At 43.3% G+C, this 19,235-nt stretch overlaps 1 protein-coding gene across 2 annotated transcripts in view; it reads right to left on the reverse strand.

Moving 5' to 3' along the window:
- PLEKHG2 (pleckstrin homology and RhoGEF domain containing G2) overlaps positions 1–19,235 on the reverse strand; it is a 148,059-nt gene that overhangs the window by 69,582 nt on the left and 59,242 nt on the right. For both annotated transcript variants that reach the window (XM_073598777.1, XM_073598776.1), the window contains 2 exons: positions 17,985–18,059; positions 15,607–16,043 (listed from right to left, as the gene is read on the reverse strand). In XM_073598777.1, the coding sequence (XP_073454878.1) occupies positions 15,607–16,043; positions 17,985–18,033 (486 nt within the window). In that variant the 5' untranslated portion in view covers positions 18,034–18,059. The remainder of the gene's footprint in view (positions 1–15,606; positions 16,044–17,984; positions 18,060–19,235) is intronic.

Raw genomic sequence — 19,235 nt, forward strand, 5'->3', positions numbered from 1 at the left:
TGATTATCAAATTGTGCTGCTTCTCCCTCTCTTAGGCTGAGCTCCAGTAGATTACAAAAGGTTAATATCAAGTCAAATCATAGTATTTACACCTTTTGCATTAAAAATTACCTTTAATAATATGTTTATTTTTACATAGCCATATTAATGGGTGCCTTTAATATCTGACTGCAGTTTAGCTTTGGAATACAGGGATATATCAGATTTAGTAATAGTAAAAAGATAGGCAACTAATGTCCATCTTTGCCTTACATATAACTAGAAGTTAAAGTGTTACTAAACCCAGGAGCTTGCATTCAATATATCTGGTCTCCTACAGTACACAGAACATGGAAATACATACCTCCCAACTTTTTGAGATGGGAATGAGGGACACCTATTAGCAAATCTATGTCAGCATAGAACACACCCCCTACCACACCCCCTTAGAATTATAAAAAAAAAAAAGAAGAAGATTTAGTTAAACCCACAAGTGTGTTTTTTAACACTGCTACTCCTTTATACTGGCTATTGACATTTACAAATGCAGCAATTTAGAAATCGGATAAAAGATTTAGCACTGAGAAACACTTTTTGAAAGATAAAAAGTGCATTTTATATACAACTATATAGATCAGACCAAAATGAAGGACAAATGAGGAGGAAAGAGGAACAGAGGGACTTTGTTCCAAATCAGGGACAGTTGGGAGCTATGGAAATTGAATTGTTTTAATAAATATAAACTGTTAAATAACAGTTAAAGCAGTCGTGACTTCTATCAGTGTCTGGTTAAAGCTTTTAGGAGGAGTTTTCATACTGCACTGGCTGACCTATCAGGATGCAGGACCCCTGACTCTCTGTCTGGACAGTGCAGATTGGCCCTGTGCTGATCACATGCACTCTCCCAAGAAAAGAAAAAACCTCTCTAGCAATACACACAAAACTGAGCATGTGCAGCTTGCCTCCAGTAACTCTATCTTATCTGGACATGTTTTGGAGTCAGTGGAAGAATAGGAGGATCTGTGCATACAGGATCAAAAAACCTTTTTAAACAATGCAGAGGTTTAACCCCTTAGGTTCCACAGTGAGTATAACAAGCATGCTTTACTGCATATACATACTGATTTTACTGTTGTGGGTTTAGTAACACTTTAAGTAAATTGTACTTGTTTAGTTTGTGAAAAATAAAATTTATAGGTCATCTAAATCACATGCAGTATATCCAATACAAAATATCCTGTTTACAGGATATCCATATGAAGGAAAGATGTTTTTAACAATAGTCTATGAAAGATTATTTGAAACAGGAGAGTTTACAGAATATGTGCAATTATGAATAAAACAATCCCATATGTCCTCCTTGACCCTGGCCATCAAATGCATATATGAAAACACAGATCCCAGATCAGATATTAAAGACTTCTCACTGCTCCAGCCAAAACAAGGCTATAGAATATCTTTATTATTTTAGTAGTGGGCTGTTCAGTACTGGTGTCCTCACATCCCTGTGCCTAGCATCAGTGGGCAGCGCTGGTAGAAAGACAACATGCATGTGCTGATGTGGTCCTTCAGAAACTGCATTTTCCATCCCTGCTGACTCATTTAACTACTTGCAGAAACGGGCCTTTTCTGTCATTTTTGTTCACATGTAACAAAGTATTTTTTGCTAGAAAATGACTTTGAACCCCCAAACATTATATATATTTTTTAGGTAATTTTTATTAACAAGCAAGGCTGGGTATTCTGATGGGTAAAACATGGAACTTTTGAATTCAGCCATGACTGGAAGTGACGTCACCCTAAGGGAGGAGCCGGGTGACGTCACTTCCGATCACGGGCAAAACCAGAAGTTCCATGTTTTGATGTTATTGGAATATCCATCTTTGCTTGCTATTATTTGTAAATGTGATTTGCTACTTTGTTAAATAAATTATATACATATAAATACTACACTATGAGGATTTATCTTGTTACATAATGACACCACTTACTGTAGGAGAGTGCATAGTGAGAGGAATCACTCACATCCAAAAACTCTGTCAGATTCTTATGGTCTCAATGTGTGTCACTATTAATCAGAGGAGAAGATGGGACACAGTGACCCACAGAGAAAAATCCTTTACATCTTAAATGTTGTTAGACCTATATGGTCTAAGGCAGGGATCCTCAAACTACTGCCCGCCAGGGTGATTTACCCAGCCCGTGGGTTGCCCCTTCTATAACATCGCAGTCCTCCCCTCTGCTACCTTAATCACAAAAGACAAGAAACATGACAGGTCCAGATAAATGGTGGGACTTTTTGAGTTAAGAAGCGGATGATTGGTTACTAGGCAGCGGGGCAGGTTCCAGCAATCAATCACCTGCCTTTCACTTGAAAAGTCCCGCCCTTTGTTCGGACCTGTCATGCTTCGCATCTTGTGTGAATAAGGGAGCAGAAGGGAGGGGAAGTGCTGCAATCCCAGGGAGGGGTGGTGTAATATCGCTGGAGGGCTCTGTGATGGGGGGCTTTGTGATTGGAGGGATCTGTGATGGGGGCTTTGTGTTGGGGGAGTCTCTGATGGGGAAGATCTGTGATGGGGGGCTTTGTGATGGGGGATATGTTATGGGGGGATCTGTGATGGGGGGGCTTTGTGATTGGAGGGATCTGTGATGGGGGGTTTTGTGTTGGGGGAGTCTCTGATGGGGGGCTTTGTGATGGGGCTCTGTGATTGGGGGGATCTGTTATGGGGGCTTTGTGATGGGGGGAGTCTGTGATGGGGAGGCTTTGTGATGGGGGATATGTGATGGAGGGAATCTGTGATGGGGGGAGTCTGTGATGGGGGGGCTTTGTGATGGGGGATATGTGATGGAGGGAATCTGTGATGGGGGGAGTCTGTGATGGGGGGCTTTGTGATGGGGGATATGTTATGGGGGGCTTTGTGATGGGGGAATCTGGGATGGGGGGGCTTTGTGATTGGGGAGCTCTGTGATAGGGGATCTGTTATGGGGGGGATCTGTGATGGAGAGGAGTCTGAAGGGGGATCTGTGATAGAGAGGAGTCTGTGATGGGAGGCTCTGTATTGGAGAGGAGTCTGTGATAGGGGCCCTGTGATGGGGGTATTTGTGATAGAGAGGAGTCTGTGAGGGGGGACTCTGTGATGGAGAGGAGTCTGTAATGGGGGGGGGGGAGTCTGTGATAGAAGGGAGTCTGTTATTGGGGGGATCTGTTATGGAAGGGAATCTGTGATGGGGGGGGGGGGGTCTGTGATGAGGGGATTCTGTGAAATACTAATACATTTATGTTGATTAACTTGGTCTTTATTTTAAATATTGTATTGTTTTTTTCTGTTTTTTTGCACTACTAATGATTTCTTAAAAAAAAAAGGGGGGAAAAAAAGATATTGATAAAGTATTTTTATAGCTATACAAAATGTTTTGCCTTTCATTTCTATTTTAAACTGAATAGGTTGTTTTACAAGTACTTTGAAAGTACTTTCAAAGGTAACAAATATTATCTTATTTTGTTTTCACGTCAGACCCTTATAAATGTACTACTGTATATTAAATAAATAAAATACATTAGGTTAATCCCATTAGGCAAGCACATTTTTGGGGTCTTTAAAAGCATTCTATGAAGCAAGCATCTCCAGCTGTGTGACTGATTCCATGGAAGGCCATGGGTGATGATCTACAAACAAATCCTTCCACTGGGACCTCTGCATACCAACTCATGACATAATTCTGTATACTTCTGGTCTTATATAAATAAAAATACAAGAGCAATTTATCTATCTCTCCCATTTATCATGTCCTGTACATATACCATATTGTGTACACAATGATTTTATACAAGTTTCTATAAATTCTGTGTTCTACTTTTTTCTTTATATACTGTTCAAAAAAATAATGAAATCTGTTCTACAAATTCCTCCTTATTTTTTCCAACTGTATTTCTCAAATTCAGTATATAAATATGCAGGATATTAATGCAGTCTTAAAGAATATGTGAACCCAACATTTCAAATTCCTGATATGTGCTTGTTGTACCATGTATGTATGAAAAAGTATCCTGTTCTCTTTGTATTGCTTCCTTTGTGTGAAATCCCTGGTGTTCCTACTAGTCCCTCTTCTTTCCCTTTAAAAACTGGCCACACTAAGCATGAGAGCTCAGCGTGGTCAGTTTTCTAGCTGTGCTGAGAACGCAGCTTGCTGTCCTCCAATGATCAGACTTGGGTTGACACCCCCATTCACTGGGAAGTTCAGTGTGCTGCTAGAGGCTAGACTAGAGGTTATGTAATCCCTTTAGAAAAGGGGAAAATAAGGTATTTATAATGTTTTGTATATGTGTACACAAATGTTTTGCCTTTAATTTCTATTTTAAACTGAATGGGTTGTTTTACAAGGTGGAGGGTTTATATATACTTGAAAATATATTTTCTACTTCCAGTTTGAAAGACTAACCCATATACCCCCTTATACCCCCTTCCAGCAGACAATTGTTGGATTTTCCACGGACAAATGTTGGATTGCAGGCTTTAAAATTTTACACGGACAAATGTCTGTTGTCGGATTTTCCGAGCGTGTGTACACAAGTCCGTCAGACAAAAGTCCAAAGTACAAACACGCATGTTCGGAAGCAAGGACAAGCTGGAGGCGATCGGTCCTGTAAACTAGCGTTAGTAATGGAGAATTAACATTTGTGACACGGCAAATTATGAAATTTCGAAATGCAGCACACATTCTCTTCTTCTTTAATTAGATAATAATGAAGCTGCTTTGCTGGTGATACTGATGGAGTTATTGCAAACGAATTTTTAAAGGCTTTTTATTTCTAGTGATAATCAAGAATATTATTATTATGTTTTTTTTTTGGGCAAATTACCACAACACCATTATCCCGTAGTTTTTAAGATCAAAGATACAACTACAACCCCTGGCAAAAATTATGGAATCGCCAGTCCCGAGGATGTTCCTTCCATTGTTTATTGTTGTAGAAAAAAAGCAGATCACAGACATGGCCAAAAACTAAAGGCATTTCAAATGGCAACTTTCTGGCTTTAAGAAACACTAAAAGAAATCAAGAAAAAGAATTGTGGTGGCCAGTAACAGTTAGATTTATAGAACAAGCACAGGGAAAAAAATTATGGAATCACTCAATTCTGAGGAAAAAATTATGGAATCACCCTGTAAATTTTCATTACAAACACTAACACCCGCATCAGATTAAATCTGCATGTTAGTATGTAGGTAAAAAGGAGTGATCACACCTTGGAGAGCTGTTGCAACAAGTGGACTGACATGAAGCATGGCTCCAACACCAGAGATGTCAATTGAAAAAAAGGAGAGGATTATCAAACTCCTTAAAGACGGTAAATAATCACGCAGTGTTGCACAAGATGTTGCTTGTTCACAGTCGGCTGTGTCTAAAACATGGACCAAATACAAACAACATGGGAAGGTGGTTAAAAGCAAGCATACTGGTAGACCAAGGAAGACATCAAAGCGTCAAGACAGAAAACTTAAAGCAATATGCTTTGAAAACAGAAAATGTACAACAAAACAAATGAGGAACAAATGGGAGGACACTGGAGTCAACATCTGTGACCGAACTGTAAGAAACCGCCTAAAGGAAATGGGATTTACATACAGAGAAGCTAAAAGAAAGCCATCTCTAACACCTAAACACAAAAAAACAAGGTTACAATGGGCTAAGGAAAGGCAATCATGGACTGTGGATGATTGGATGAAAGTCATATTCAGTGATGAATCTCGAATCTGCATTGGGCAAGGTGATGATGCTGGAACTTTTGTTATGTGCCGTTCCAATGAGATTTATGCAGACGACTGTCTGAAGAAAACATGCAAATTTCCACAGTCAATTATGATATGGGGCTGCATGTCAGGTAAAGGCACTGGGGAGATGGCTGTCATTAAATCTTCAATAAATGCACAGGTTTACATTGAAATTTTGGACACTTTTCTTATCCCATCTATTGAAAGGATGTTTGGGGATGATGAAATAATTTATCAAGATGATAATGCATCTTGCCATAGAGCAAAAACTGTGAAAAAAATTCCTTGAAGAAAGACACATAAGGTCAATGTCATGGCCTGCAAACAGTCCGGATCTCAATCCAATTGAAAATCTGTGGTGGAAGTTAAAGAAAATGGTCCATGACAAGGCTCCAACCTGCAAAGATGATTTGGCAACAGCAATCAGAGAAGCCGGAGCCAGATTGATGAAGAGTACTGTTTATCACTCATGAAGTCAATGCCTCAGAGACTGCAAGCAGTTATAAAAGCCAGAGGTGGTGCAACAAAGTACTAGTGATGTGTTGGAGTGTTTTGTTTGTTTTTCAAGATTCCATATTTTTTTCCTCAGAGTTGAGTGATTCCATAATTTATTCCCTGTGCTTGTTCAATAAATCTAACTGTTACTGGCCACCACAATTATTTTTCTTGATTTCTTTTAGTGTTTCTTAAAGCCAGAAAGTTGCCATTTGAAATGCCTTTAGTTTTTGGCCATGTCTGTGATCTGCTTTTTTTCTTCAACAATAAACAACTGAAGGAACATCCTCAGGGACTGGTGATTCCATAATTTTTACCAGGGGTTGTATGTTTGTGCCCCTTGTCAATTTTACATTGTATTTTTTTTAATGTAACTGCCTACTCCCAAACTGTCATTTGAGGTAAAACACATAGCCAAGTATTATTCTACACAATTTTTTTTATTGTGAATTAAAAAAAGAAAACAAATAAAAATAGACATGCTATCTGCCAATAGAACTTAACCAAAAAGTGCATTCTATGCATCCAAAAATATAGAAAATATAACAAATCAAATCATTATTATTTAACCAAAAAATAAAATAAAAGCCTCATGCATGTGTCCTGCTTCTTAATATAGGGGGTCAACAATGCCAAGAGTTGATGAAAGCAGGGGTCCGTCATCCGGAGATAATTCCGAAAAACATCTGGATGATTCTCCTGGAGCTCCCGCAGCAAAGGCATATGACATAATTGGTCACGATTAATAAAGCAACCAATTTTTGGTCCATGAAATCCTCCTCCTCCGGTTCCTGGACTTGACTTTGGTCAAAGCAATAACTCTGCAACATGTCTGGTTGATGAATGGCCATTCAGAAATGAACTGAAGAGCACGAAATGAAAAATGCAAACCAAAAAGCGCTAAATGAAAAGCGTGAATCAACACTCACCAAACTTCTACTAACACGAAATTAGCAGAAGGAGCCTAAAGGGTGGCGCTAAAGAGCTAAAAAACCACATAGTACATCACTACGTTCGTGTTTGTTGGCCGACAATTCCTTGCCGTTTGTATGTAAGACAAAATCCAGGCATACACCTTCGGACAAAAGTCCGAGGTTTTGTCTGCGGAAAATCCGATCGCGTGTACGAGGCTTTAGATTTCAACCTGCTTGGAATCCCAGTCAGATGTTTCATTAGTGCCACCAACTCTAAGCTTCTACCTCTTTGAGCAGATTGGGCTTTCTTTAGCAAAGTTTTGGAAATCCACTGCTGTTCAATAGACTTCAGAGCTTGGGCTGCATCCTGTGTTGTAAAGCATTGACCATTTCATGGTGGGCTGTGTGCTTTTGATGAAAGTCAAGCAGCTCCTCGACAATGGTATCCTCAGAGCTGATTGGGAGGGGCGTTAATGCATCTGACTGTATTCCACTTTTTCATTCAGAAAGTAAAAATGGTAAAGGGTACCAGCCACCTACAATAAACCTGTGGTATCTTTAAATATTGTAAACTGTCCACTGAAATGCAATACAAATACATCTATGTGTCTGCACCCACATTGAGTTCTGAAAATATTCTAAAGATTTTTAAAAGTTCCACAATTTAGTGTGCTCTCTTTCAAAAATACCTCCCCATAGGCCAGTAACTTGGCATATCTAAGTTGGCAGTAGCTAGTGAAGCAAGAAGAGGCACTCTCTGGTCAGTCTTTACAAAATCAATCATCCAGATTTTGGGAACCTGGATCTCTCTGGCAATAAGAAGAAAAATAATTGTGGGGACAACCAAGTGTGCCTACTGTTTTTTATTCCAGTAAAGTACAGTGTGCAGTATACCTGTTGTACACTCTAGCAGCCAATTTAAAAAAAAAAAAAAAGGTTTGCTACCCTTGTATTTCATTAATGTTTCTGATTACAGGTTACTAGAAGCTTTCATACCATTATGAGGGCTCATTTATATATATATAATTATTATTATACAGGATTTATATATCGCCAACAGTTTGCGCAGTGCTTTACAACATGAGGGCAGACAGTACACTTACAATACAAATCAATACAGGGGGGATCAGAGGGCCCTACTCGTTATATATATATATATATATATATATATATATATATATATATATATATATATATATATTATTTATTTATTAGGGTGAAGAAAACCAGGGCTGAATTGGCTATGTTGTTTTTTTATATGCAGAGAAAAAGCTGAAATATTAGGGCTCATGTGGACCACCTTGCCTCCTCCCAGTTATTTTTCCTCTTCTTCACCCAATTTCCTACAATAACAGACCTTCCATCGTAACTTACTCTTAGGCCCCTTTCACACTGGGGAGGTGGGGGCGTCGGCGGTACAACAGCGCTATTTTTAGCGCTGCTGTACCGTCGTTCTTGCAGCGGTATTCGGCCGCTAGCGGTGCGGTTTTAACCCCCGCTGGTGGCCGAAAAGGGGTTAAAATCCCTCGTACAGCGCGGCTATAGCCGCGGCATTGCCGCGGTATAGCCGCGCTGTCCCATTGATTTCAGTGGGCAGGAGCGGTGAAGGAGCGGAGTGGATTGAATACACCGCTCCTTCACCGCTCCAAAAAAGCGGTTTGCAGGACTTTTTTCACCGTCCTGCCTGCGCACCGCTTCAGTGTGAAAGCCCTCCGGCTTTCACACTGAACAAACAGTGGAGGCTGTTTAGGGGCGGTTTGCAGGTGGTATTTTTAGCGCAATACCGCCTGCAAACCGCCCCAGTGTGAAAGGGGTCTTAGGGTCCTTTCACACTGGGGCGGTTTGCAGGCGCTATTGCGCTAATAATAGCGCCTGCAAACCGACCCGAAAGTGCCGCTGCTTTCATTCCAGTGTGAAAGCCCCGAGGGCCTTCATACTGGAGCGATGCGCTGGCAGGACGGTAAAAAAAGTCCTGCTAGCAGCATCTTCGGAGCGGTGAAGGAGCGGAGTGTATACCGCTCCTTCACCGCTCCTGCCCATTGAAATCAATGGGACGGCGCGGCTATACCGCCGGCAAAGCGCCTCAGCAGAGGCGCTTTGCGGTGGTTTTTAACCATTTCTCGCCCGCTAGCGGGGGGTAAAACCGCCCCGCTAGCGGCCGCATACCGACGGTAAAGCGCCACTTACAATAGCGGCGCTTTACCGCCGACGCCCGCCCCAGTGTGAAAGGGCTCTTATGCCCCGTACACACGGTCGGACTTTGTTGACAACAAAATCCTAGGATTTTTTCCGACGGATGTTGGCTCAAACTTGTCTTGCATACACACGGTCACACAAAGTTGTCGGAAAATCCGATCATTCTGAACGCAGTGACGTAAAACACGTATGTCGGGACTATAAACGGGGCGGTGGCCAATAGCTTTCATCTCCTTATTTATTCTGAGCATGCGTGGCACTTTGTCCGTCGGATTTGTGTACACACGATCGGAATTTCCAACAACGGATTTTGTTGTCGGAAAATTTTATATCCTGCTCTCAAACTTTGTGTGTCGGAAAATCCGATGGAAAATGTGTGATGGAGCCTACACACGGTCGGAATTTCCGACAACAAGGTCCTATCACACATTTTCCGTCGGAAAATCCGACCGTGTGTATGGGGCATTAGAGGTACAATGCCCTGAGCACTACTCTTGAACTCTTAGACATCGTTCACACTGGCAATGACCTCCACCTTAGTTCGTAGGATTTAATTTTGAATTGGCCCACCCTTTGCATCTATAACAGCTTCAACTCTTCTGGGAAGACTTTTCACAAAGAGTGTGTCTATGGGAATGTTTGACCATTGTTTCAGAAGCACATTTGTGCGGTCAGGCACTGATGTTGGACGAGAAGGCCTGTCTCGCAGTCTCCTCTCTTATTCAGCCCAAAGGTGTTCTATTGGGTTGAGGCCAGGACTCTGTGCAGGCCAGTCAAGTTCCTCCACCCCAAATTCGCTCATCCATGTCTTTATGGACCTTGCTTTGTGCACTGATACGCAGTCATGTTGGAACAGGAAGGGGCCATCCCCAAACTGTTCCCACAAAGTTGGGAGCATGAAATTGTCCAAAATGTCTTGGTATGCTGACACCAGGGCTGTGTTTTGGCCTAGGCCGACTAGGCCTAGGCCTAGGGCGGCACTTTGCGGGGGGCGGCAAAAAGGGCCGCCCCCCCCCGCATGAGAGAAAGCCCCCCCACCCGTCTTGCTGATTCCCGGCTCCCGCTGCCACCTCCCGCACACATGCAGCGCACGGCGGCCGGCTTTCTGTAGCGGTGCCGTGGTGTATGGGCGTGCTTGTCAGAGTAGGGGGGCGTGAGATACACGCCTCCACGCCCATACACCACGGCGCCGCTACAGAAAGCCGGCCGCCGTGCGCTGCATGTGTGCGGGAGGTGGCAGCGGGAGCCGGGAATCAGCAAGACGGGTGGGGGGGGCTTCCTCTCATGCGGGGGGGCGCCGTGTGTCAATCGCGCTCCCATAACCAACAGGTGACAGGTGGAGCCTTAAGCTCCGCCTACCCTCCCCTGCACTGCTTTGCTGCAGTGAATCTTCTCCTCGGCCCTGGGGCTGTGAGGTCAGGAGAGAGAGGAGCATGAGGGAAACCCCCAGGACAGCAGGTACAATGATTTTAAAAAGTATATCAGTGTTATGGGCACTGGCAGCATTTGATGGGCACAGTGGCAGAATTTGATGGGCACAGTGGCTGCATTTGATGGCGCGGTGGCTGCGTTTGATGGCGCGGTGGCTGCGTTTGATGGGCACAGTGGCTGCGTTTGAGGGCACAGTGGCTGCGTTTGAGGGCACAGTGGCTGCGTTTGATGGGCACAGTGGCTGCGTTTGATGGGCACAGTGGCTGCGTTTGATGGGCACAGTGGCTGCGTTTGAGGGCACAGTGGCTGCAATTGATGGGGCACAGTGGCTGCAATTGATGGGGCACAGTGGCTGCAATTGATGGGCACAGTGGCTGCAATTGATGGGCACAGTGGCTACGTTTGATGGGCACAGTGGCTGCAATTGATGGGCACAGTGGCTACGTTTGATGGGCACAGTGGCTACGTTTGATGGGCACAGTGGCTACGTTTGATGGGGCACAGTGGCTGCGTTTGATGGGCACAGTGGCTGCAATTGATGGGCACAGTGGCTGCGATTGATGGGCACAGTGGCTGCGATTGATGGGCACAGTGGCAGCATTTGATGGCGCGGTGGCTGCATTTGATGGGCGCGGTGGCTGCATTTGATGGGCACGGTGGCTGCATTTGATGGGCACGGTGGCTACGTTTGATGGCACAGTGGCTGCGTTTGATGGGGCACAGTGGCTGCGTTTGATGGGGCACAGTGGCTGCGTTTGATGGGGCACAGTGGCTGCGTTTGATGGGGCACAGTGGCTGCGTTTGATGGGGCACAGTGGCTGCAATTGATGGGCACAGTGGCTGCGTTTGATGGCACAGTGGCTACGTTTGATAGCACAGTGGCAGCATTTGATGGGCACAGTGGCTGCGTTTGATGGGTACAGTGGCTGCGTTTGATGGGCACAGTAGCTGCATTTGATAGCACAGTGGCAGCATTTGATGGGCACAGTGGCTGCGTTTGATAGCACAGTGGCAGCGTTTGATGGGTACAGTGGCTGCATTTGATGGGCACAGTGGCTGCATTTGATGGGCACAGTGAGACCCCCCCCCCCCGTGATAGCATTAAAACTCAGCAGCTAAAAATACTGTAGCTACTGACTTTTAATATTAGGACACTTACCTGTCCAGGGATTCAGCGATGTCGACACCTCAGCCGATTTTCGGATTGGCTCTCGTTTTTTGCCACTATCATTCATGGTAAGGGAAACCGACCGGTTCCCTACTGCACATGTGCGAAGCGCGTTGCACTTTCTGAATGGCCCAGTGGAGGAAGGAGGAGGGGGGGCAAACTTCAGAGGGGACAGCGCAGTTTTCCAGAAGTGGGGAAGGGTACCTGTCAGAAACAGGTACCCGTTCCCCCCTGAAAGGTGCCAAATGAGCCTAAAGAGGAAGGGGTGTGGTTTACAGATGATAGGGTGGGTCTTAAACAGGAAGGGGTGTGGCCTCGGCAGGATGGGGTGGGTCGTATTTAAATTAGGGGGGTGCATGCGTTTAGTCAGGCCTAGGGCAGCACAAAACCTAAATACACCACTGGCTGACACCCTAAGAGTTCCCTTCACTGGAACTAAGAGTCCAAGCTCAACCCCTGAAAAACAACCCCACACCATAATCCCCCCTCCACCAAGTGATTTGGAGGGGTGGCCCAATACTTTTGGCAATATAGTGTGGATGAGCGAGTTTGGGCTGGAGGAACTTGACTGGCCTGCACAGAGTCCTGACCTCAACCCCATAGAACACCTTTAGGATGAATTAGCGCAGAGAGTGCAAGCCAGGCCTTCTCCTCTAACATCACAAATGCAATTCTGGAAGAATGGTCAAACATTCCCATAGACACACTCCTAAACCTTTTGTCCAGGGGCAGATGGACACTCTGAAGGCACCTAAATGCATGTAAACACAAGTAGATTGAAAGGCAGAAGAACTTTATCTGTGAAGCATAAAGTCTGTCTTTACTTCCCAGATAATTTCTTAAATCATCCAAAAACCATGAGGCTTGTGTGAATGCAGCCTTATACAGCGTACACATGGGCGGACTTTTCGACCGGACTGGCCCGACGGTCTATCCGACGGACTTCCGACGGACTTTCCCAACGAATGGACTTGCCTACACACGATTACACCAAAGTCCGACGGATTAGTATGTGATGACATACGACTGGACTAAAATAAGGAAGTTCATAGCCAGTAGCCAATAGCTGCCCTAGCGTCGGTTTTTGTCCGTCGGACTAGCATACAGAGGAGCTGACTTTTCGACCGGACTCAAGCCCGTCGGAAAGATTTGAAACATGTTTCAAATCTAAAGTCTGTCAGATTTTTGACCGAAAAAGTCCGCTGCAGGTCCGATGAAGCCCACACGCGTTTGGATTGTCCGCTGGATTTGGTCCGTCGGACCAGTCTGGTCAAAAAGTCCGCCCGTGTGTACGCGGCATTACAGTCTGTTTAAATGTCTGGTTATAAATCAGAAAGGTGATGTGTGGGGCCTGAAATAGTCAACACAATTGAAATGGCCTATATTACAATAAGAATTTTAATAGGTATAAGTACCATCATCCCAGAATATCATAATCAAAGAAAGTAAGAGGGTAGAGTGGTAGCTGCAGTTGCTGCTACTGTCAGCTAGCGTCTCGACCCCCAAAAGGAGGAAGAAGTGGGACTATTACGGTACCCAAAATCAGTATACAATAATGGGTATGGAACCAAGAAATAGAATTTATTTATAAAAAATCACTTTTAATAGAAAAAATATTGATAAAAATGCAATTACACTTACAATTGTGATCATAAACAACAACACTACATATAAACATAAAAGAGGAGATACCACATAGTCTAAGCCAGTGGATTCCGCACAATTTTAGATGAAAAGTGTATGTAAAGCTTTAATTTTCGACCGGTTTCGCGGTTAGCACCGCTTCTTCAGGAGAACCATATCTACAATATGACATAAAGTAGCTTTAACATATACAAGTATATATATATATATATATATAGAGTATTGCAGCAAAATTATTTACAAAATATCAAAACACTCCATACAAATAAGGTAAAAATAAGGACAAGCTCACCCACTCAGGCGATTTCTGTGGGCATGCAGTACCCCATATAAATCCCCCCGCGGCGGATACAGGGGATGACAGACAGCCTCTGATGGATAAATATTTAATTAACTGATTCTGAACATCACCATACTGTGATATCATAAGAAGGTGTGCCATTCCCATGCAAATACGATAAACCCGAGGTGGTGGTATAGGAAAGAACATTGTAAGGGGGAACCAGTGGGGGAAGGGAAGGGGGAAAGAGAAACAGGAAGGGGAATAAAGGATTAGGGGGGACCGGAATGGAGGGGAATACGGGAAATAATGAGGACAGGTAGGGAGGGAGGGGGGAGGGGAAGGAATGGGGAGGGAGGAAGGGGAAGGGGGGGGGGGAGGGGGGAGAGGAAAGGTTCCCCCTTACAATGTTCTTCCCTATACCACCACCTCGGGTTTATCGTATTTACATGGGAATGGCACACCTTCTTATGATATCACAGTATGGTGATGTTCATAATCAGTTAATTAAATATTTATCCATCAGAGGCTGTCTGTCATCCCCTGTGTCCGCCGCGGGGGGATTTATATGGGGTCCTGCATGCCCACAGAAATCGCCTGAGTGGGTGAGCTTGTCCTTATTTTTACCTTATTTGTATGGAGTGTTTTGATATTTTGTAAATGATTTTGCTGCAATACTCTATATATATATATATATATATATATATATATATATATATATATATATATACTTGTATATGTTAAAGCTACTTTATGTCATATTGTAGATATGGTTCTCCTGAAGAAGCGGTGCTAACCGCGAAACCGGTCGAGAATTAAAGCTTTACATACACTTTTCATCTAAAATTGTGCGGAATCCACTGGCTTAGACTATGTGGTATCTCCTCTTTTATGTTTATATGTAGTGTTGTTGTTTATGATCACAATTGTAAGTGTAATTGCATTTTTATCAATATTTTTTCTATTAAAAGTGATTTTTTATAAATAAATTCTATTTCTTGGTTCCATACCCATTATTGTATACTGATTTTGAGTACCGTAATAGTCCCACTTCTTCCTCCTTTTGGGGGTCGAGATGCTAGCTGACAGTAGCAGCAACTGCAGCTACCGCTCTACCCTGAAATAGTCAAGTGCAATACATACTGTAGACAACATGAAAATCTTACTAGGCATTTTCAGGATGCAGCAGGCATCAATATGGCTTCACTGAAAGGGTCTAACTACTCATTTTGGGAGGGGCTCGTCTTAGGAAAGTCTGATTGTAAGAACGAAGGCTTTGCAGAACAGGTTCCCTACTGCATCCGATCTGGTCAAAGTTTTGACTTCACTAGCTTTACTTATATATTACTTTTTATAAAAAATGAGTTGCCATGGTAATTACATTGATTTTCCAGTCCTATCACAGTTCACAGGCTCCTAGTAAATACAGGCTACAGTCCAATGAAGTTCACAAGCAACCTTGATTAGGTGTAGGCGAAACATCAATAGCAATCTATAGACATCAGAGTGTGAGGTTGTATTGCAGCACTGTTCTCACAATAAAAAACATAACTCAACTATCAAGCTTTGTCTGGATACCGATTAAATAAAAGTAACAAAAACATGGACTTTGCCGAACATATGTCCACCATCTGCTTTGGATGAAGAAACACAACTCATCGGGACGTTAGCACACAAACTGTTATACATACAAATACTTCAGCCACAATAAATCCAAAGTGTCATACCTCTACAATGCTTTTGAGGTCTCTGACATAAGCCTGCTCTGTTTCCAGGATCTCCAGCACCACTCTGTCCAGATGGGAAAGCTTGGCCTTTGGATCCTTGGCTTTTCGTAGAATTGGAGACCATGTACTGCCCAGGAAGGCTCTTTCATTGGGCAGTCCCTTGTGTTCACACTCCAGCTGGGCCACCGGGGTAAGATCAAGGCTAATGTCACTGCCATTCTGCTGGGGATATGGGGGGCTGCAGTACTGTGAAGAGCCAAGAGTCCCGCTGCTTCCAAAGGAACTATGGCTGTCTTGCAAGGAGGCAGATGAGGTGGAGGAACTGAGGCTAACCGGACGATCGCTGTCCGAACAAACGGTATTCACGGAGGTACAGCTGCCAGACATCCCGGCTACTATTCCGTTCAGAGAACTAACAGATGAAGGCCTGGGGGCAGCTAGGAGAGAGATGGATACGTTACAAGACTAAAGTTCAGGGTTATGGACAGTGATGGTTTGCTAACATTGATATTGGCTAAATAACTAGGGTCGAGTTACAGTTACCTACACCCCAAGCCCTCTGTGGTTATGCATTTCTACAAACCTAATACAAGTGGTCCCCTAGTTACAAACATCCGACTTACAAATGGAGGAAGACAACAGGAAGTGAGAGGAAATCTACCCCTAGGAAGGAAAATTCACTACTGTAAGAGTTATTATGGGAAAAAGGTGTCTCCACTGATGCCAATCAGTGGAGACATCACCAAGGCTTGACTATCACCAAGAGTTGTTTCCACAACAATCCAAAATTTTCAAAATCCAATTGTCATTGGGACAGAAAGTGAGGTGAAATCTTCTGATCAGGGGGACAGACAGCAAAACAACCGTTACAGGGGTGTTAACCCTTCCCTATGCTATCCAAAAAGCGTAAAAATGTTTTTTTTTTGGCCGGAGCTACACTTAAAAAATGTACCTGTTCCGACTTACAAACAGATTCAACTTAAGAACAAACCTACAGACCCTATCTTGTTTGTAACCCTGGGACCGCCTGTATATAATAAATAAATTGAGCACTAAAGGAGTTGTTGCCTATACAGACCAGACCATATATGTGTTAATTTTTCCATAACATTAATTTTTTCAAAGGGAAAAGGGGTTGACCCCTGTTGCCGCACATCTGAAAGATAGTTACATAGTTACATAGTTAGGTTGAAAAAAGACACAAGTCCATCCAGTTCAACCTTAAAAACAATAAATAAATAAAATAAAAAAGATCGTACAATCCAATATACCCAATTTTATACCCACAGTTGATCCAAAGGAAGGCAAAAAACCCCAGCAGAGCATGCTCCAATTTGCTGCAGCAGGGGAAAAAATTCCTTCCTGATCCCCGAAGAGGCAATCGGATTTTCCCTGGATCAACTTATATAAATATAAATATCAGTACCCAGTTATAGTTACATAGGATCCTAAGAAGGTAAGTGGAGTGGCAACCTCAGCCTGGACTCCGACCAGGCCACGCCCCAACATGTTTCGTTCCGCCCCCTGGAGCTCCAGGGGCGGAGCAAAACACGTTGAGGGCATGGCCTGGTCAGATTCCAGGCTGAAGTTGCCACTCCACTCACCTACCTAGAATCATTCAAATGTGCAGCAACAGGGGTCCCCCCTTTTCCCTCTGAGCTCCATCCCCTGTCGGCACTCTTATCAGCAGATGTGGAGGCACCCACTTATACATCCCCCGTTCATGGAGCCTGAGTGGCACACACTTGTCACATTAATTTTCTCAAGTAATAATGAATCAATCTGTCAATGTCTGTCAAACACAAGGCATCTCATTCTTCTGAAATGCCTGAACCATTTCGCCTAGTAATTGGCTGCCCATGTTAAAGTGAGAGTAAACTTCCATTGGTGATTTTTACCTCTAGGTAAGCTTATAATAAGGCTTACCTAGAGGTACAATAAATATCTCCTAAACGTGCACCGTTTAGGAGATACTTGTGAAGCCTCCAGTGACGTGAACGGCATACCGATGCCGTTCCTTCATAGCCCTGAGCCGTTCCTTCAGAGCCCTGTCCAGTGAACAGCAGCTCCCATGTGCAATGAAAGGCTTGTCCAATCAAAGGACCGGAGCCCGCCAACCCGGAAAGGAAGACGTGAAGATGGAAGCCCTGTCGGTGACAGCGTGCCGCTGGAGGGCTTCGTTTTAAGGTAAGTTTCACACAATGTGCCAGTATGTGATGCACACTAGCACATTATAACTTTGCCTTGCAGGTTTTAAAACAAAAAACAGTGGTTTACTACCGCTTTTAGGGCCAGACAGGTATCCATTTACCCCTCATTAAAGCAAAGTGAGGCGTAAATGATCAGAGCAGATCAGAGGCAAATCACATAAAACTTACCTTGTTCACCTGGTCGCTCTCTGCTTCCTTTCAGGGCTCCTTCCGGCATGTTGATATGATGGGGGTCTCCCCGTCCTGCAGGGTAAAGAAAATGCAACAGTTCAAAAAACAAATAAAAGATCTGGTAAACTGTATTATACAGAAATAAAAGATAAATTTACCCATAGCAGCATTTTTAGTGAAATATATTGTGTTTTCAGTGAGCACATATTTTGAGATGTTATTAAAGCTGAAAGTATATCAAAAGTCATTTTTTTCATTTTGGATAAAGTAGAGAATAATTACAAAACTTGTCAGCTTATTATTTATGTGTTTATTTTGCTTTCTGTGTCCCTTTGGGAAGAATTCTCTTTACTTCCCATCCTGCAGACACTAAAGGAAGTGAGAGGCAATCTCTCCAAAGTGAAGGAAATGCTCAATTTTCCCAATGCTCACACCATATTTGTGCAGTTTTGTCCCATGGGGGGCAGTGGACAGAGAGAGGGCCCAGGAGTGCCGGGGGGGACCCGAGAAGAGGAGATTTGTGGCCGTTTTTTCATTGCACAGAGCAGGTAAGTATAGTTATGTTTGTTATATTTAAAAAAAAATACCTTTACAATCTCTTTCATGTGCATTGTAGTACCGGATTTAAGTGGGAGTAAACTCCCATGGACAATTTTTTATTTGTTTATATATTAATTTTTTTTTATCCTCATGCATTCCCATTAATTAATTTTTATTTAGTCTTGTATGTACCCTAGATTTCCTTATAACCTGAAAAGGCAAGTTGAAGGCATGTTTGCTCAGCCCTGCATAATAGATTAGATATAGACCTCCAAGGGGGAGACTCCACACTCAGCTGGAATCAGTAAGGAGAGTAAACAATATATATCCCAGGGATCTATTCAGATAGTGATCAATGCAGGCCTCAGATGCTTGAATTCTGTTTTCACTATATGGATATGGAGGACAGATTGCTCTGTGAACTGCCTGCGGTATGTACTGCTATCCCAACATTATTATTACTGGTTTATATTCAGCCAATCTGCAATTAAATAAAACCCATCGTCCCCCATAAAACCACCCTGGTGAATCAGGAGAAACCAAACTGTAAGTCAATGTCATTTCTTATTACTACTAATAATAAAAGGAGTAAAAATTACTCTTGTGGCATCCAGATGATTGCCGACTGGAGGAGGCCAGGAGTGCAGGTGTCACCGTCAGCCTAAACGCTCATTAGAAAACCTTTGTATTATTCTGGCATCCAAATAC

The sequence above is a fragment of the Aquarana catesbeiana genome, linkage group LG09 (genome assembly GCF_042186555.1).
Source record: "Aquarana catesbeiana isolate 2022-GZ linkage group LG09, ASM4218655v1, whole genome shotgun sequence".
Taxonomy (NCBI): Eukaryota; Metazoa; Chordata; class Amphibia; order Anura; family Ranidae; genus Aquarana; species Aquarana catesbeiana.